The sequence below is a fragment of the Daktulosphaira vitifoliae genome, unplaced genomic scaffold (assembly GCF_025091365.1).
Source record: "Daktulosphaira vitifoliae isolate Bord-2020 unplaced genomic scaffold, ASM2509136v1 Scaffold_1, whole genome shotgun sequence".
In the NCBI taxonomy this organism is placed as follows: Eukaryota; Metazoa; Arthropoda; class Insecta; order Hemiptera; family Phylloxeridae; genus Daktulosphaira; species Daktulosphaira vitifoliae.
Window position 1 is genome coordinate 68,738,293 of NW_026099572.1, and position 21,468 is coordinate 68,759,760.

General features: G+C 25.5%; 2 protein-coding genes across 9 annotated transcripts in view; both read right to left on the reverse strand.

Annotated features, from left to right (window-relative positions):
• Positions 1-1,102: 1,102 nt before the first annotated feature.
• On the reverse strand, positions 1,103-9,862 carry LOC126896492 (esterase FE4-like). Its single transcript, XM_050669323.1, has 11 exons — positions 9,671-9,862; positions 8,268-8,408; positions 7,827-7,967; positions 7,625-7,772; positions 6,506-6,691; positions 4,732-4,931; positions 3,198-3,360; positions 2,815-2,978; positions 2,404-2,569; positions 1,463-1,595; positions 1,103-1,359 (listed from the first exon to the last, which is right to left on the reverse strand). Exons 1-11 carry the CDS (start codon positions 9,761-9,763, stop codon positions 1,200-1,202), a joined length of 1,695 nt encoding a protein of 564 aa, XP_050525280.1. The 5' UTR covers positions 9,764-9,862; the 3' UTR covers positions 1,103-1,199.
• A 2,027-nt stretch (positions 9,863-11,889) lies between these two features.
• Positions 11,890-21,468, reverse strand: part of LOC126895074 (neuropeptides capa receptor-like) — a 62,805-nt gene continuing 53,226 nt past the window's right edge. For 5 of the 8 annotated variants that reach the window (XM_050666551.1, XM_050666549.1, XM_050666550.1 and 2 more), the window contains 4 exons: positions 14,669-14,759; positions 14,115-14,314; positions 13,261-13,506; positions 11,892-13,121 (listed from right to left, as the gene is read on the reverse strand). In XM_050666551.1, coding sequence (XP_050522508.1) covers positions 12,529-13,121; positions 13,261-13,506; positions 14,115-14,314; positions 14,669-14,759 — 1,130 coding nt within the window. In that variant the 3' untranslated portion in view covers positions 11,892-12,528. Of the gene's footprint in view, positions 13,122-13,260; positions 13,507-14,114; positions 14,315-14,668; positions 14,760-21,468 lie in introns of all 8 variants that reach the window. The other 3 variants (XM_050666554.1, XM_050666555.1, XM_050666553.1) reach the window with 2 other exon arrangements.

Consider the following 21,468-nt stretch of genomic DNA (forward strand, 5'->3'; position numbering starts at 1 on the left):
GTATTACTCTTTATAGGATTTTTCATTTGAAACCAGTTCACATATACGTTAAAGTGAAAATAAATAAAATTTCCGTTAAATTGTTAAAATTTTAATTTCAAGTCCTCTACTTGTGCACAATCGCATCGAAGCGTTTTATAATGATGATGTTTACTTCTTTCAGATTTCAATCTATAGTAGAGTCCACTATGCAGGATCCCAAATATGATAGGTCCCGCCTGAACTAGGTTTTTTTTTATTTATCTATAAATTGGCTTAATTTTTCCAATAGCTTTGATTTTCTTTTTATGATTATATATTTATTGAAAACAATGTTGATTTTTAGGTCTATTTTTGTGTCTATAAAGGTAGTAGAGTGATGTAAAGAGGATGGTAAATGTGTAGTAAAACATTCTGTACTTCTGATTAAATTATCAAAATTTTTAATTTGATATAAAATAGCATCTAACCAAAATTAAAATTGCGACCTAAATTACTCATTAAGGCTTTATTAAGTTAAATAAAGCTGCTGATACTTCGTGAATGGTTTTTTATGTAAAAATATGTGCACGAAGTATAACTTTATCGAGTAAAATTGATAAGTAGATTCTCAAACTTATATATATATATATAATGAGAATAACAAATATAATTTATTTCTGATTTTTGACAAAAAGACAGATTATGTAGTATTGTGGTAGCAGTAATACTTTATCGTGTACTAAAACCCAATTTGCAGTGAAATTTAGCGAGTAATAATACGGTGCCAGTTACCTGTATGTTAGGATAATATCGGGTTTATTGTAAAAAAAAAAAAACATTAAGGATTCACTTTGAAAATTAAAAGAGATCTCTTAATTATTTTTATACGATTGAAATTGAACTATTAAAATCGTAAACAAGTCTATAAATTATAATTATAAAACATTTTTTCAATATTAATATTGATAGTATTTTTTATTGGTACATTTTATGAATAAGTAATTTTTATCAAAAACATTTAGGAGTAATATTCTTAATAAATTATCACTATAAACTGTATATTGTATACATATATAATGCAAATTATGAAACTGTGAAAATTTGTTTTAACCTATATTATAAATACACTATTATTAATATATATATATAAAATATTTTTTTATTGATTTAACATAATATATTTTCAAATATATAAATTACATTATCAATACATTTCATAAATATTATTTAAAACCTATTCATATTTGTTCATTTAGTATATTGTCCCAAAACAGTGTGCAATCTTCATGCAATAACCCTTCAACCATGGAAGTATTAGATCCATCCAATAACAAATATTTAGGGTTTTTCAAACTTGTATTAGTCCATTCTACACTGAGATCTGCTGAATTTGGATTCCTAAAAGAAATATTATAATTAATTTTGACTTAAATAATTAAAATTAATAATAAAAATATTTTTATTTCACAATTAAGTACTAATAAGTTAAATTGTATCTCACCCTGTTTTTGCAAAGTTGGTCCATAGTTTGCTCATAGTTTTACACATGTAAAGTTCTTCGGAATTAGATTTCGGTAAAAATCCAAATAATTTTCCACAAAATAAGTATCCTAACTCATCAGCATGGCATGCTCCTATATATTAAACATGTTGTAAGTTAGATATCAACTATAATTAGAATTTAAAGTGGGAGACGCAAATGGACTCAGTCTCCCTACGTCTAGTAATAGTTAACTAGTGTCCCTTCTGAAATCGAGTCAAAGTTTATGTAATCACTGTATAGTATGCAGTGATCATTTCGTATACAGTGTATACGAAATGATTAACATAACATCTTTTTTACTATTAAAATCAAGGTTTTTAAAAACATTTAAAAAAAAAAAATCTGTAAACTGTTTAAAAGTCTAAAATGATCCATAAGATGAAAATAAATTGTGAAATTTTTGGTGTTTTAAACAAACGTGTATAAAACATAACAAACTTGGTTAAAATTAATTTTACATTTAATATCGATGTGATTAAATTTTTCATTATTGAAAATTAAGTTCTTTATCGCTATGTTATGTCATATTATCAAAATTGTTAGATAGTTAACTTTTTGAAGAAATTATGAGTTTGTTTTTCATAAATATAACTACTATTCGAACNTGAAGAAATTACGAGTTTGTTTTTCATAAATATAACTACTATTCGAACACACAAATATGACGTCGAATTACAATAAAAATGAAAATTAAATATTTGCTCTCGTGAAGGGTTTAAATTGAGGATAATCTCTGTATATTTATATATAAATCCCGTTTCAATGGTGTTAATTATAAATATATAACAGCTAACGAACTTCTCTAGGACATCTTTTTAAAATATCATATTTGCACATGAGGATTTTTGAATAATTTTTTATGGTGTTCTTAAGGAAATATCAATTATATTACTACGCACCTTTTAATTTATTTATTTCCGGTCTATTTACAAAAAGTAGTTTTTTACAAGTATTCAATTCCCCGTCAAACTTAAATTCATAATTATAAACTTGAGAACAGTCCCTTTCAAGTAAATAGTGAAAACTTCGATGAAATTCTTTGCAATAAAGAACATCACTAAATAACTAAAAAAAAAATAGTTATGCACTAAATTATTATTATTTTTCAATATTAACATCTAATATTTTTTATAAAGTTTAGGGTGGGATGTAGATAAATTTATTTTATATTTAGATTCAGAGTAATCACGAGAAATCACGAGAAATAAGAAATAAATCAAACAATTTTTTAAATATTACTTGAAGAAGATAATATTTTTTTAAATTAAAATTTAACTTCAGGTAAAATATAATCAATAAAAGTATTGTACCGTACAAGTACTATATAATTTTTCTTCGTCAGTTTTCAGATGGTTGTTTTTAAAATAGAATTCTTGTATTTTATATTCAATTTCATCATAATTTATTTCACTTCCAAAGAGTTTACGTGTATTATCAGGTTTATCAAAATTTATCAATGTATCCTTGTCAATTCCTAGAAGTAAAAAATATCTTTTTTAAAGTTAAGATATTAGATTAAAATGAGTTATTTGTGTTCAAAAGATTGTAAGTTATTAGTAAATTTTATTTATTAAATGACTAACTCAGTTTGATGAAAATCTTTATTATAAGAATGATAGAACGGGTAGAATTAATCATGGGCTCAGTTATATGTTTCATTTAACATAATATATTTAATTAAGAAAACAATTGCCTGGAAATGCTATTAATCCTTCTCTATTGTTGATTCCAGATATTATTGGAATTGATGGTGCTGTTTTTATCAATTCGTTTGGATGAGCTGGTAAAAATCTTTCGGTAACTTTATAACTTTCAATAGATGGAACAAATTGGTAAATTAAAATCTCTCTCTGACCCTATATATGAGAAAAAGAAAGTAAGTTAAATTTAAAACTCAAAATGATTTTCGTTAATAAAATTTATTTAAAACTGATAGATTTAATTATAAACTATATAGAATATACAAATGATCTAATTAAAATATATTTGAAACATTTTTGGTACGTGATGTTATAAAATGTCTTACTTAAGTTAGGATTTTGTTTTATAATAAATTGTTTCCAGTGATTCATTTATTAACATATTTATTCAGAGCAATTATTCTATAAGATATTTTCTTCTTCTTTTTCCTCACTTTTATCCTAACTACTTGAGGGCGACCACCCTTATCCAAAACTTTTACTTAACACAATGTCCCACATCTACTACTCTCACATCAGCTGTCCTTATATCACATTGAGTAACATCCCTTCATCTCTTTTTTGGTCTTCTTCTACCGCATCCTTCAAAATTCATTTATATAACTGTTCTTACGGCTTCTAATTTCTCTATCCTCATAATATGACCAAACCATCTAATTCTATTCTTCTCTCATCTTATCCACGATTGACGATAAACCTAAGGAACGAACATAAAGAGGGAGTATTTCTAATATGTTTGTTCTTTAACCTATCTTCACTAGTCATATATCTCATCCATTTAAGAATTCTCATCTTTGCTACACTCATCCTCTGCTCTATTCTTCTGACAACCGCTCAACATTCTGAACTATACATCATAGCTAGTCTCACTATAGTTTATAGAATTTACCTTTCAGCCTCATTGAAATTTTTTTATCGCATAACATACTAGATGTTTCTCTCCAATTCACCCATTTGCACTTAATCCTGTGTCATACATCCTCGTCGATACCACCGTTATTTTACATTCTCTTATTAACACTATATCGTCAGTGAACAACATGCACCATGGTACATGCCCTTGTATTTCTCTAGTAACTTCATCCATCACTATAGAAAATAAGTAAGGACTTACAACAGAATCTTGGTGCACTTCTACTCTACTCTAAAATCTTCGGTTACTCCTCCTACGCTTTTTACCCTGGTAAAAATGCCATCATACATATCTTTTATTATATTAATATACCTTTTCGGAACTCATTTTCTCATTAATGCTCACTTTTTTATAGTTATTTTATTATAAGAAAAATATATAATCTAATATTTTAAGTACAATATCTAGTTTTATTATATCTTATTTGTTTCATATTTCGAATTTATAACTTAAACTTATGAATAAATATAATATAAAAAATCTAAATCAATGTAAATTCAATTTTATTTTTATGTAATAATTTACAGAATTTTTTTAAATGTAGCTTCTTTTAAAAGTGGCGATGAAAAATTATCCTTTGTTACTTTCACGTAAATTCTACAAATGTAACTTACTTTAAACAAGTATTTTGTCGTTGTAGCTTTCACTAAATCACTCACAGGCACTTTTCTTAAATATTTTACTATTTCATGAGGTTCCTTTGCTGTACAGCCTAAATCTTCTGCTATTTTAAAGGCAGCGTCTTTATGATGTTCAGTGAATGCCGTAGGATTAAATGCACATCCACTTTGCATAATAGCTTTTTGAAATACACCTAAATATAAAAGGTACATTTAAAATTAATTTTCGCAATAACTTAATATCAGCTTAATAATTAAGCATAATAAAAACATTGTCATTATATCGACGATAATTATATTATCAAAATAATGATTACGTCTCTTCTCAGTACTTGGAAAAAATTGGCGATAAATGTTTACTATTCCCAAAAACCAGCGTAGTCCCTACATTGAATTTGGCAATGGATGCTACTGTAGGGCGCTAAAAAACACGTTCCGGTGGCGGGTGAGTGCCTTCAGAAGAAACTAGGTACCCGAGAAACTTCACCTCAATAACATCCAGAACTCATTTATGCGGATTAATGATTACATAAAGGCCAAAAGTGTTCCAAATAAGACGCGCAAATGTTGTTTGTAGTCCTCCTCCGATTTAAAGAATACCAAAATGTCATCAATGTACACGTAACAGAAGTCTAATCCGTTGGTACTTCATCTATGAAGCATTAGAAAGTTTGTCCAGCATTTTGGAATCCGAATGTCATAAAAGGGAATTTGTAAAGTCCGAATGAGTAGTAATGGCTGCTTTACATATATCGTCTGGATTAAAAGGTACTTGGTAGTAAGCTTTTACCAGATCAATTGTGAAAAATAATTTCTTAACCTATTTCTGACAACAGCGCATTTTACACTGCAAGGTCAGCCGGCAATGATAAGCGGCTGATGTAATTCAGCAACCGGAAGACGAAAGAGAGGTGAGTGGACGCACAACCGAGTAACCGCGCGCTACATTCGAGTTCACACTCGGCGCGAACGTAATTCTTTTGAAAATATGAAGCATTTTTATTTTCTGTCAATAAAATCATAAATGACAATAAACGTTTGCATACTAATGAATAGACCCATCATAAACAAATCCATGAGCAGTTAATAAATTCTCTTGTATATTTTACTTGTATTTTAACTCAATTATTCAAAACTATAAAGTGTTATATCTAATAAATGAATTATATCTAATTTTTAAATTAAAAAATACCTCAAACATTTCATTAAATTAGATATATATTTATATTATAAAAAATAAAGTTGACGCTCTTATAAAGTATAAGGGATAAATATTTAGAGTTGAACAAATCTATTTGCACTCTTTTACATTTTGAAACATTTAAAATTCTTATATAATGAATGCATAAAAATATGGTTCATAATAAGTTAATCATTCTATATATAACCTTTATATACAGAGTAAAACAGATCTAAGGCTTATACATAAGCTATATATTACTTATATATAAGCGATACAATAAAATATAAAATCATAAAGTAATTTACAAATCACATACCTGTCAAAGTCTATAAATTATTTAGACTCCTCTTTAATATAATTTCTATAAGAATTTTTATAGATATAATAGTCTGTGGTGAATATACTTATTAGTAATTAAATTAAATTCAAAGGAGTCAATGACATATAATAAAATGAAAGAAAATAAATATTTGTAATTTACAACTAGAGATAAAATTCAACTACATGATTTTAAATGTTTGTTATCCAATTATATACTTTTATATGACTATTTAAAAAAACTTAGGTTACGATTAAAACTATTACCTGCTGACAGAGGAGAAATCATATGGTAATGAACTGATGCTGATCCTGCACTTTCGCCAAATATCGTAATGTTTTCATTGTCACCTCCAAACGCAGAAATGTTTTCTTTTACCCATTTTATTGCAAATAATTGATCTTTTAAACCCATGTTACCAGGACACTCGTCAATACCAAAATTCAAAAAACCTAAATCATTAATTTGTAAAATAAGATTGTTTGGTTTTGTGTAATTATTGAATAGCTTTAATGAATTTTATAAAAACATAAACTAAAACACACATCCTCCTTCTCTGAGGAGATAAAAAATAACACCTAAACGTTTGAAAGAGTTAGTTGTTTATTAAAATGAGTATGGTAAAGGCGAAGTATGAAAAATTAACAGACCGCTTAATGGTGTTATTGGTATAGTTATAATATAAGAAACTTTAATAACTAAAATTAAATTTACATTTTTCTTTAAAATAAATACCTAGTGTGTTATTGAAATAAATAGAAAGTCTTTTTTTATTAACATATATGTATATACCATGTCATATTTTTCCTGCAAATAAATTACTTATTGATAAAATGTTTTGAATAAGTATTATTATTTTGTATGTATATATTTTCTAGGATAAATTCTAATTCTAAACATAAATAAAATGTTTATTAAGATAAAATAATAAAAAACAATTTTTAACAAAGTCTGCAGTATAATTTGAATAACTTCGAAACTAAGGATAATAATAATTAACTGAACTCCTACGTTTATCACAAGTATAATCTAAATTAGCTTTGTCTTAAATTATTTTTAGACATACTACAAAATTCAAATGTGAAGGAAGAAAGGTTTAAGGATTTTAACACCTCAAAAGCCCGAAAAGGCAGGAATATTATATTTTTAGTTATTTAAGTCCATTTTAATTAAAAATGTGAAATAAAGTTATTAAATAGATAAAATTTAGATTAAACTCCAAATAAATTTCGAGTGACATTACTGTTTACGTCAGGTATATCTTAGGTACAAAACTTATTAAGTGTTTTGTGAAATGATCACTTAAAAGTTTTAATCATTCTACCATACAAATAGTATAATGACATAAAGTGCGATATAATGAATATATATGTTTGTTATATTACCCAGAACATTTAAACGATAGTTAATTGTAACCAGAATTATATTTTCATCAATTAAATAATCAGGGGAGTAAAAATCTGTTGATCCCGAACTGAAATTGAAGGCGCCGCCATGTATAAATATCATGACGGCTTTTTTTTCATTGCATTCCTAACAAACAAGATTACGATAAAAAAATTAACAAAATAAGTAAAATTATTTTACCTTTGGAACAAATATATTTAAATGCAAACAATCTTCACTTCCAATAATTTTTTTGGTTACCACCATATCATATTGGGCACATTTACTTTTTTCAGAAAAAGCTTTATAAACTCCAGACCATCCTTCGTGTTTAACTGGTGGCTAAAAAATTATTATTAAAAAATATATTTAATACATCAAGTCTAGGGTTACACTCTTATTACTAAGGAAATTTCAATTAATTTGTTTGTTAATATTTCAGATTTACATGGTTAAAAATAATATCCTAATAAAATTATTAAAAATTAAAAAAAAACAAGTAAACCATTAACCCGCTGTTAATTTTAATTTTAATGAGTGTAAAACTAGACAGGCTTTTTAAAAATTTACTTGTTCAAGCATAAGTTTTGATATTTCTTAAAATACATAAACATTTAAAAATGTTAACATATGTAAAAGTACCTTAAATCTTAGTTCATTGATAGGTGCTTTAGCGTAGGGTATCCCCAAAAAACTGATGTAGGGCTTTTTTGATAAATATGTTTTGTTACAAAATCCTTGTACGATACCTGATTCAATTCTTATATTAACTTTTTGTTTTGGCTAAAAATAAAATTTAAATAATTAATAATAACGATATTTCATTATTTTTATGATGATTTATCATCATTTCAATAGTAACAGTTTTTTATCGTGGAATTTAATTAGCCGTCGCAAAAAAAAAAAACAATATAATTTTTGTTTTTTACTCAAACAAAATATATTAATTATGAATTATGACATGAAGTGTCTGCTGGGTATAGGTAATACCAAAAGAACATAATCCGTTTTAATAAAATAATAACTGCAAAGATAGCACTGGATTGGGGAAAAAAGGCACACCGAGATTTTTACATAAAGTCCCGATTGCGCTTAATTCAGGAGTCCTTGTTGACCTTTTATTTTGCTTATCAATTTTTTATTTTATTTATTGCTCTCTTCTTTTATTCTCTCTTGTATACAGGAGATAAATTTGATATTATATTGTTACAATATAATATCAACTGGTTCTTAGAAATGCAATAAACAATCATTTAGTTTATCGAATTTCTTTGAAAAGATAGTGCTTATCTATACGACATAACAATGTTGCCGTCTATTAAAAAAAAATTACGTTTTTTAAATCGTCTTTAAACATTAAATAGTTGTAACTCAATAAACTTTGAATAAAATAAAAAAAAATGTTATATAATTTTTTTTTTTTGTCGAATAAATCTGATTAGATTACATATATATATATATATATATATATATATGCAATTGAGACTGTTATTTGAAAATCGAGTATTGATATTAATTTAGGGTATAAGAGATGGTAGCAGACGATTAATTTAATACTGATTAAATAAAATAAGAAAGAACTAAAAGTTAAAATTTTACAATAATAGACACACTCGATATTATAATATGAAATATATTATATAATTTATTTAAAGTGATATGTTATTTATTATAGTGTGTAAGAAAATTAATTGAACAAATATTACCGAAAAAAATTATTGATAAATTTCGATTTCTGTTAAAATAAAATTTCATATTTACTACTATAAAATCAAAAAAATTGAGAGTACTAAATTTAATATATTCATATATTTTTACAATATACATTGAATTACAAATACTGTATTTTTGCGAGACTTATTTTATTTTTGGCGGGATTTGGCCTCCCAAGCTACTGCACTATACTCGTATGATTGAATTCTTAAACATAAAATGTAAAATTATTTCATTTATTCGATATTTTTTTATGTAAAATAATTAATCTACATCAAATTATAATAGTTAAGTAGACTTTGAAGTACAATTTATGATAAGATTTAACTTACTATAATATTTGTAATATATCCGAGTAGTTTATTTATCGTAATAGTTAAGATGATTCTACAAAGAACTAGTTTTTGTGTAACTATCGACATCATTATTTTAACTTTTTTTGAATAACGGCGAATAAGTCATAATCTCACTTCACTATCAAATGCTCACGCAACACGCACTAAATATGTATACAACAAAATCAGTAGCCGAGAAACAAGTTGACTCCCTACTTCTTTCTCCTGAAAGAATACTTGTTAAACCAAAGAGTACCTTAAACACGATATGGCCGACTGGTGGCAGTGTTACCATCGCCCAATAATATCTGCCGATCGGTAATCAACGGTTGGTCAGTCTCAGGAAATTTCAATTATTTCGACTTGTTAATCGCCGTCAATGAATAATTTTTTTTAAGACGATTTTATTTATATTTAAATATTATATACAAAATTATTTATGAATACGGGAAAAGTTACTTTAAATTATTGTGTTTATATGGAAAATCTGTACGAAAAATGTGTTTAAATCAATTTCACAATAATTTTGAAATTATAATACAATAAAAGCAACATCTCAAAAATATCGCCTTCAAAAAAATGCCGCCCTACGTGATGGCCTATTTGATTTACCCCTAAATACGATACTAATATAAGTTGGTCTTAAGGCAGGGTCTGAGCGAGACCCAGACTTCTTGTTTGCATTTTTATTAAATGAAATCAAGTACGAAATACTTGTATAGTATAAACAGTGCCGGAGCAAGCGTCGGGGCACCTGCCCCGGGCGCCGCTGTCGTTGGGCCCTCCGAGTGGCTTGGTTTAATTTGTCTTTAGCCTATCTACTTTTTTGTCGGTAGAGCAAAAAAAAAGATCTAAAAAAAATTTAAAAATTTCAACCCAGAAATAGAGATAACTACCGGGGCTAACTTGCCCCGGGCCTCGAAAAACTTTGCGCCGGCACTGAGTATAAACAATGATAATAAAAGTTTATACAGTCTATAAAGAATAGTCTTCTATAAAGTAACCTTTCACTTTATTAAATTCATTTTATCAACCTGATAAAATGAACTGAAAAATACAACTACCTACTAAATGAAGGCAAAGAGATTGGTCTGAAGATAAATGAGTTAAAAACAAAGTATATAATATTTTCAAAACGAAATCACAACACTTCTTATTTAAATCTGATGAGTACAAATTTGAAAGGATGCAGAGTTTCAAGTACCTAGTGGCAAACATGAAAATGCTAATAGCCACCAAAAAGTAAAAAAATGTCATATGGTAGCAAATAGATGTTATTATAGTTTAATGATATTATTCAAATAAAAATTGCTATCAATTAAGTCTAAAATTACATACACAATGTCACAGCTAAACCCGTTGCTTTGTATGTGTGTAGTACTTGCACCCAGAGAAAAACCTCGATCTATATAATAAATTCATTGTTCAATTTGATAAATATATCATTACTATTGAATCAATGATATATTTATCAATATGATATTTTTTTTTCTTGTCTTGAACAATAATTATTTATAAGAATAGTTATTTTGTTCGTATTAATAAAACATTATCATAAACCCTTGATAAAATTTCTCTTTCAATTTTGATTGAGGTTTTTCTTTGGGTGTGGGTTAAACAAAATCAGATAAAAAAAGTTTGAAGTGTTTGAAATAAGGATATAAAGAAAAATCTTCAATTCAAAGAGAAATAACGAAGAATTAGGTAAATTTTATAAAAAACCCACTATTATTGGAACCCTAAAAAGTACGATGGAAATTTGGGCAGGATATGGATATGGATCAGAAGGAATAATTGGATTAATAACTAAATGAAAACCCGATAATAAGGGACCTAGAGAACAGTCTAGACAAATACTTCTGAATGTAAAAAACGCAGAATATTGTGTGAACGATAGATAGGAATGGAAACAATATGTTGCTGCGGCGAAAGGCTTGAAAAGCTCAGAAGAGAGAAAAAGTACTTTTTAAATTAATAGATTTCTTAATAAACATATTGCCATATTGTGAAATGGAATCTATTTTTTAGGCTTTAAAAGGTTTTTATCATAAAATAAGCTTAATCTAATTATTTATAGGTTAGACTTATTATTATTAAAAAAAATGATTATTTTTTCAGAAATATATTATAATAATATTTACAAGTATGATTTTACAATTTTATTTCATTATATTTTAGGAACTACGTATAACTTAATGAATAGTTCAAGGTATAATTAATGATATGATGGAATAAATAAGCATTTCAAAAAGTATAATCTATGATCAAATACCTATGATAGCATGAATACTTAAATAATATAAACATAACAATTTATTGTTTACTGTAGTTTATTATAAATTAACTATCATTTTTTTCTTAGTGCTATTTTTTTACAGAAATACACTTAATAAGTCTAATAAATAACTTAATATTTAAATGAAATTGTATGAACTCGTTATTAAATTGCTAACAATATGAACACCATGCGTTTTATATATGTATTCTAATATTAACTTTTTATTAAATGATACAGTAAAATTCATAAAAATTTAGAAAAAAACATAAATTATAATATTCTTAAAGTATATTCTATTTGTCTTAAAAACCTTCGATAAAGTACCTAATAAATTACAACATAATTTAAATTTGTAAAGGTAATTTTCAATTAACTACTTATATTTTCCACAATTACATCATTTAAATCACTATATATAAACTTTTTTTGTATAAATTATAATATGTTATTCTGTAAAATTTACTCAAAGAGAATTTATTTGAAATACTGTTAAAGCCATATAAAATTTTATGTTTCTTCGTCTGGAAAATCGAGGTTTTAACAATTTATTATGTAGGCGTTCCGTATTATAATTGAGTTAAATGCAAGTTTCAATCTCTAAAGTGGACGGATTATTTTCAGTTTGGCATCGTTCATAATTTACAATTTCATCATCATGGTGAATTTTTCCTGACGAGGATGGTTTAGATTCGTTTGTTCTAAGTAAAGTCTTGTAACTTTGTGCACTTCCGTTTTCGGCTGAGGAGAGCATGACCAACATATCGGCAGCGGCTATGGTAGAACTTTCCGTTTCTCCATCATCAGCTATTCTACCATTTTTAGTTACAATTGGCTTGTGTATTACTGATTTTCTATATTCAGTCGTGCTTATGATAGTGTTGATAGGCATAGTTGTGTCACGAAAGCTGGATTGTAAGTCCCTTGACATTCGGTTTCTATATTTTCTAGCATTACCACAAAGCGTTTCGCGAAACGCCCTCCTGTATTTCATTGACATTAAGTTGTAAAGAATAGGATTTACAGTAGAAGAAAAGTAGTAAAAACATCCAGCAATTGTATATAATAATTCGTTTATCAAAGGAAAGTACGGCGATTCTCTAGCATACCGATAGAGCAATCGTTGTGCGTGGAACGGAGCCCAGCAAAGAAAGAATGCTACGACTACAGCAGCTAAAACAAAAATAATATTATTTTATCAATTAAATTGTTTGTTTACGTACGAAATAATTTATATAAGTCAGTATAAAAAATAGCACCAAGTTTTAATTTGATGGCTATTTTAATATTTTACATGTAAATATTTCTTTACCAAGCATTCTAACAATAGACTTCTTTGATTGAATTTGTTTGTTGTCGCCGCCATGCATTTGTTTACCAAGCGAGTGTCTAGAGCTTTGCCTTATTTGATGACCAATTCTTTCGTACAAAACAATTATAATTATCAGGGGGACCAAAAAAAATAAAAACGAACTTAGCTCATAGATGGGTACACCAGGAGGTAAATTTGAGTCCAACATTGCACAAAATGCGCTTTCATATGACAAGTTTCCTGATGCTGTGAAAAATATTTTTTATTTATTATTAATTGATGATCATGATATCATGGATTGATTAATTAAAAAACAACGTTTTAAAAATTCAATATATATCGATTTTCATTGATTTAATCAAAATGATAATACTCCTTGGTGATATTTTTTGATTGTTAATACTAATTTAATGAAATATATCTTTTAATATTATATTTTTTTTGAAACACTTTGTAATATACTAGATTAATTATGATTATTATAACAATGATCGCATAATTAGTAAATTATCTAATTATTTATAAATTAATTTTAGGAATCCTAAAAAGAAAAAATTATAATTAAATGTTGAATCAGAAAGTATAAAAAAAAAAATACCACTCCGTGTATGATTTATTTATTATATGATGAATAAAAAATAATAATGAAGGTTTTCTTTAATAGTTGTAACGAAAACTTTTTATTTTCAGGTAATCGAAAAAAATATTCGAATTGTAATTTTTATACTAAAATAATAATACTAATGAATATATAAATATAAATATAAATATACTTAATACTAATGAATATTTTATAGTTTAATTAATGTTAAGAATAATAAAATTAAAATATTTTAATTATAATAAATGGTTACCTGGTGGATATTCAATATAGTCAACTTTAGTGTATACAGCAAATGGCAATGCAGCTAAAAACGATATTATCCAAACCATTGCAATGATGCGTATTGCTCTTTTTAATCCAGACATAGCATATGCATGGAGAGGATGACATATAGCAATATACCTTTCCATCGAAAATGCTACGATTGTTAAAACTGAAGTGTAAGAAGTCCTATTCAATAAAAAGCAAGCAAAGATTAATCATCATAAGTAAGGAAACGTAAGTTTTTAAACTTATTAAAATTATAATTGAAAACAATTTCTTCTACTTTATTGGAAAACAATATAATTGTTTTATTGAAAAAATAAATATAATAAAAAATGTTTGAGTTCAGCTAGATTTCATATTATTGGTTACTAAAAACATAATTAGTATTTCATAAAAGTTATTTTTCAAATATCACTGATCACAATATTAAAATTTATATCCATATACAGGTATAATATACTTCAATAAAAGAGAAAAAAATTGATTAGTTTCAAAAATTTGACTAATAAATATTTAGAAAATAAGAAAATGACTTACATTTCTGATACTAATGCTCGTAGTTTACATATGAATTCACCTAGAGGCCACGGGTACTGTTGCCAGTAAACGCTGAGATCATTTGGTAAACCTGAAAAAAATTGTCGTAATGATATATCATAATATCAACAAAATTTCATATTTCAATTTTAACAATAAATAATATTTTATTTTAAATTTGGTGACTTTGAGAATTTTTAGGAAAGTAATTAATATTTTGCATTACTTTTTATTTATAACATGGTAGAAAGAATAATTTGAAGTAGTATTACTTTTATGCACATTCATTTTTGCATTAATTATCTGACTTTCAGTAAATTATCCTACGGATAGTATTTTTATTTCTGTCAATATATAAACTAGATTACTAGCCTAGTAAGTTAGTTAGGTATATTGAAATCAATGATAAATTTTTATTAGAAAGAATAAAATTTAAGTTGGTAACTTAACTATTTTATATAGTGGTGTTTTAATATGCGGGTGTAAGGCCATGTATATCCATGAACATTTTTTAATTTCGATGCGAAGTTAAGAACAAATACCTGCTCAGCATGGTTTTTTATAAATTGATCACTCTGTATATTTTTAGCTTAGGTGTGAAGCTGGAATATATTGGTTTTGTCATGATGTCCGTTTTTATTTAACATATTCAAAAAAAAAAAAACAGTACTTATGTACTATTTATATTGAAGACTATACACTCACAAATCAGCGTAGAGTCAAAAATAAAAAAATATTTTTCGCGAAAATACCACTGATGCACAAAGAGATTGAGATAAAATGCTAAATCAATTTAAAAGTTTTGTTTATAATTCTACCAAAATAAAAATTAAAAAAAATTGTAAACCAATCATATATTATCTCAAACATTGTAAATAAAAATGTATATTCTTTAATAACACGAATACATTTAATACAACTGTCATAATAAATTTTTGCTGCAATAATATATTATAGTATGTTGTATCATACGTTATTTCTATCCTAAAACTTTATTTGTCATAGAGTTTCTATACTTCATGTGATATTACTATTCTAAGGCCCGTTCAATGAATGTCATATTTGGTGATGGATGTTCTATTTAGACTTTAAATCATTATAAACACCTTATTGTTGAATATGAAGCTCTCATAGTTCGTTAGGTATGTTGAGCTAAAATTTCATTTATTCATATTCTTTTTATGTATTCTGTCTTTGGACAAAATATTTTAGTACAATTTTTTTTTTAATTTTATAAGGATTCGACATCGAACGTATTTAACCGACAAAAAAATAATTACTTTAAATAAATAATTTGAATTGCAATAAAAAAGTACCATAAATAATTTAAAACTTCTGATATTTCAGATTTGAAATATTATAGATTATTAAGATAAAAATCCCGATTTTATGTGTTTTTTAAACTTTTAAGATTTATAAATCTAAGCACAGGGAAATGAGGGGACATTTTCCTGTGCCATACAGATATTCAAATGTTTATTAACCTTTATTTTTGCTCATAATCAGCTTAAAATTATCCCTAATATTTTTATGGTAGTTTATAAGTTAAAAAAAAAGTTGTTAACATCCCCCTTATGAATTTCTAAATACCTATTGATTACACTAAATAACATCGAATACAAGAAATAATTAAACATTATCTTTTTATTTATAAATTAATATAACTTATAATTTATAAAACCCAGTACAGTTGGATCGCGGCACAGTGAGGACGTGGTATATGTGGGTAAAGTATAATGATATCTTACTTCAGTGTGGTAAGAGTACGATTTATTTTTTATTTTATTTAGTTCATTTATCATTAAGTTTAAATCTAATTATTAATATTTAATTTATGTTTTTTGATAGTTTGTCTATCAAAAAAAAATTGTTTATAACTACCACACAACTACATGTTATATGTGATAGGAAAAAGTACACAATTTCCCCTCAGGTTATTATAACAGAAATTTAATTAAAATTATATATATAAACAACATAAGTATATTCAATTAAGTACAATTTGAAAAAGAGAAAAATTATTTTTAAATTTTAATAATTTTAATTATCGCAACATTTAAAATAATTAAAAAAAAATGTTTATTGCAATAATTAGTCTTAATAAATTTTATTAAAATTTTTGCAATTCAATTACAAATTAACACATTAACATCATATAAAAAACATTAAACATAATTATTAACAACAACCACAACTTTAAAAACTTTATATTTAAGAGTTTTATATAAAAATAGATTATAGAAGTGCAACATTTATAAATATACATTAAAGCTTTAAAAAATTCCAGTATGCAAAGTTATACTGGAATTTTTTATATTTTTAATTTAATTTAATTTTTAATATGAGGTGTGTATGAAACTTTTAATTTTCATGTAGTATGATTTTCAAAAACAATTTTTTTAATGTTGGTACACATGTTCCTTGAAGTATGATAAAATGTTCAGCTGGATTTATTTTTTACTTTATCAGTGGCAATCGCTAAGGTTAGACGTGTTTTTATGAGCTTGGCGATTTTCATTTGTTAAAAAAATGGCTCAAAAAATTGGTATCAAATTTTGCGTAAAAAAAATTAAATAAAGTGTAACAGAATGTGTGAAATGTTAAAAAAAGTATCGAAAAATGAGCTGAAACACAATCCCAAAGATCGATTTTGAGAAATGTTTTAAGGATGGGAATAAGTGTTAGCACTAGTGCAGAATAAGTGATGGGGACTTTTTTAAAAGTGACAACATTAATGTAGACGAATAAATAAATATTTTTTTTAAATGAAAATTCCCGTTATTTTTTGAATAGACTTTGTATAATTGACCACGTCAATGAGTCAAATGAAAAAATAACTAAATATTTTATGATATGTAATTTATAATGTTAAATTATTTTTATCATTTTTTAAAGTAAATGCAAATTACCTAAAAACATTTTTATTAAGAAAAACTAAAATAAATGTTTATGAGGATAAACTTATTTTTTTCAACGTGTTTTTGTTCTTATAAAAATTCATTTAATAATCAAATATAATTGGTGTGATAGAGGAAGTTTATTATCCCCTTATTTATAAACAACCATTCAAAATTGTGTTTACAAAATATTATTAAATTGTATCTATTTTATTAAAGTGTTACAGATTTAAACAAATTAAATTAGTTAATTGAGATTTTGGAAAACTTTTGTAAACTGGCCTAATGTAATAAGGAAATTAGGGTATAAGGACTTTTTTTCATTGTTCTCGAAATACGTATCCTGTATTTTAAGTTATTTTTTGAGTTAAATACTTTTATATTGTTATAAATTAATACTTTTAATATTAAGTAATATTAGCTACATGTAATCAAATTTATCATAGTTAATGTCATTATTTTTTTAGTGAATTGATATTTATATACATACTGCCTGAGTATTATAACAAATACCAAAACTATTATAACGCCAAAAAATATGTCATTAATATAAAAAATGATTTGGACTTACAAATGGATAAATTTTCAATTTAATCAAATTGTCTTAAAATATTATCGAGAGCCTCGTCATATAGTTTATTTGTAGTTTTTACGATTGTAAATAACACTTAAGAACACTTCTTATTGTAGAATTTCGATTCTTACATATGTAGCTTGTTCATTTTAACTTCCTTTTTTTATATCACTTACAATAAGTCCTTGATTAAGTAATTTTTCTTTATTATTATGTTTTCTGATCAAAACATGGCCTAAACGTTTTTTGCAATACTTTTCTTCCAAAAATTTGTTGTTTGTCATATAAATAATATTTTCATTTTATCATAATCTAATTATTTTTTCTATTATAATAAATGAAAAAAAACCCAGCACAGGGGGGTCGCGGCACAGTTGTGACGTGGTATAGTTGGATCAAGTATAATGATATCTGACAGTGATTAAAATCACTATCAAAAATAAACGCTTCGATGCAAATCTTTAGATAGTGTTTAATTTTAAAAAAATTGGTGTTTTATTCCAAAAGCTACTTGATCTGCTGGTTCCTTAATAATATCTCGATTAAGATAAAGTATGTCGAATGAAAAAGGGTTTATTAAAAAATATTATTTCTCATAAAAAAATTGTGTGGATCCATAAACTTTTCAATAAGTTATAGCATTATAAAGTTAAATATAATATAAATAATAAAATCGAGAATTTTCACACGAAAATAGCATTCGGTAGCCATTTTCGCCGTGAAGACAAGTCCAGAGGTCAAATTTTTTTTTTTCAAATTAAAGTATATTATATTAGCTTTAATTTAAGATATATATAAAAGTGTCAGACCTTCCGGAACATTTTCAAAAGTTAAGTTGAAAAAGTTAATTTTTTGTGAAAAAGTTGTCATTTTAAATCCCCCCCTGTGGGCAGGTTAAGTGTCAGATTTACAAAAAAAATATACCAAATGATAGGTAAAGACATCAAGCATCTATATAAAAAAAAATTATATTGATATGTTCATTTTTGAAAAAGTTACGGCAGTTTTTAGTAAAAAAAATTGAAAAAATTTCGAAAATTAGCGATTTTTAAATTTGTAATTTTTTTGGAGGTTTCCCCCATTTACGGGGAACGAGGGAAATTTTTTCAATTTTGAAGGGTAATGTCTTCGACTAGATACGATTTGTGATCTTTTGACGTATCGTTGAAAGAAATCCGTTCGGTGAGAGCTGAGAAAAAGTGGTAACAGACACAAAAAAAAAAAAAAATAAAAATAAAAATAAAAACACATCTTAGTAAAACCAATACCTTCTCAGCTTCGCATCGAAGCTAAAAAATTGAAAAAGATTTAAAACATAAATACTTCACTATTCTGTAATTTTTTTTCAAATTGTGTTTAAATGTTTCTTATATTTTTAATTAGGCTTCACTTAGCTGGGACTGCACCTCAGACCCTGTGCCCTGCAAGCCTCACGCATCGTTAGGGCCTTCGGACTGTCCTTACAGGCAGGCCACTGATTCCGGTAGGAGTACCCGAATACTCGATATGTGTTATGTTAAAAACGTATAACTCCAAAAGCAGTTTACCAGAAAATTATTCCCATTGTAAATTAAATAATAATTAAGAAATAATATGACAACAAAATACTTATGTGTATTCACAACAATACATTATAATTATCTACTAACTATTATTCCAAATATTAGATAAACGAACGAAAATTTAATAATCATTTAAAACAATTTTTAAATGTACACAACATTTAAAAATTATTAGTGAAAACTACACACAATAACAATAAATCTAAACAAAATTGAGATGCGCAATATAAATCATGTCCTATTTAAAAATATGTGCTTGGACTATTAAAAAAAATCTCATAACACGGTTAAAAATAAACAGATATAAAAGAAATTTTCAAGGTACTTATGGAATGTCTCTGGGCAAGTCTGGTAAAAATGTCAGGATTTAAATCGAAAACGCTGGCGGCAATGAGCGTTTTTGATAGATTTTTTTAAACGCTCGTGGTGTGCTAAAAAATATTCTCACATCTTTGCAACACAATTATAATATTAATATAATAATAATAATTTTCCTAGAAAATGTCATAGAATACTTCCATTAAAAAAAAACTTTTGAAAATCGAACGTCCTTAAATAATTTTTCTAGCATTGACTAATTTTTCAATATTTTATAGTATAATACGATATTTTATGAATATTGTTTACTTTTTTATTATTATATTTGTACTGAAATAATACTAATATTATACTTATAACAAATACTAATAAATTATTATTATTTTTGTTCATATTAAAGTGAAATAAGTCAGTACATTAATGTATAAAAGTTGCATATATGAAGTGCCGTCTATTTTATTCATTCACTTTATATTGTTAAATATCTACTAAAAACAATATCTTTAAACTTACAGTTATTACAATAATGTATTTATTTTAATAGATAATAACGAATTTCAATGACGAAATTTGTTTGTACATTTCCTATAAAACACACTTACTATTAATAATTATTTTATAGATTTTATTTTGAAAATATGACGATTTGATACTCATACCAGTTATATATTTCAAGTTATATAATTAAAATAAACAAAAAATATATTTTCTATGTACAAAAAACTACCAAAGCTATAAAATAATTTAAAAGGACTCTTCTATTTTATTACTTTAGTATATTTTAATTAATTTGTGAGATATTTTTAATTTACCAACTTACTCAGCTATTACTATATGTATAGGAAAAATGGCTAGGTAAGTAATGTGATCAATAGTAAAATTAAAGGAATACGACGTTCTTCCATTTATATATTGTGGTTTCTTTAACAGTATTGTATTACACATCATTAAATTTTAACATTGAGATTTACACTTTTGAAATTAATTTTCTATACTGTATACTTTAACCTTGCATTTAGGGAAAAACTACTATTAATAAGACATTAATCAGGTTTCAGAATATCGGAGTATTTATTTAGAAACATAATATATTAATTTAGCGTTTGGGCCCTTACTTGTATTTCAACAATTAAAAAATTTAAAAGCTCTTTATCAGCTTAAAATGAGTAAAAAAAAAAAAGTTTTCATAGTAGCTCATCAGTTGAAAAATAATTTTACACCTACCTTCATTATTAATTTCTAAACAGTGAGTGAAATTTTATTACGTACCATTCCTGGTATAAGTGATTTAATTAAAATAAATTTAATATTTAAAATATAATTATTTTAATGTAACTTTCAATACATTGAAATTGTTTTTTTATCATAAAAGTAAAGAAACTTCATTACAATTTACATTTGATTAAATTTTCATGTAGATTATTTCTAATTTATTAAGCAATTTGTAAT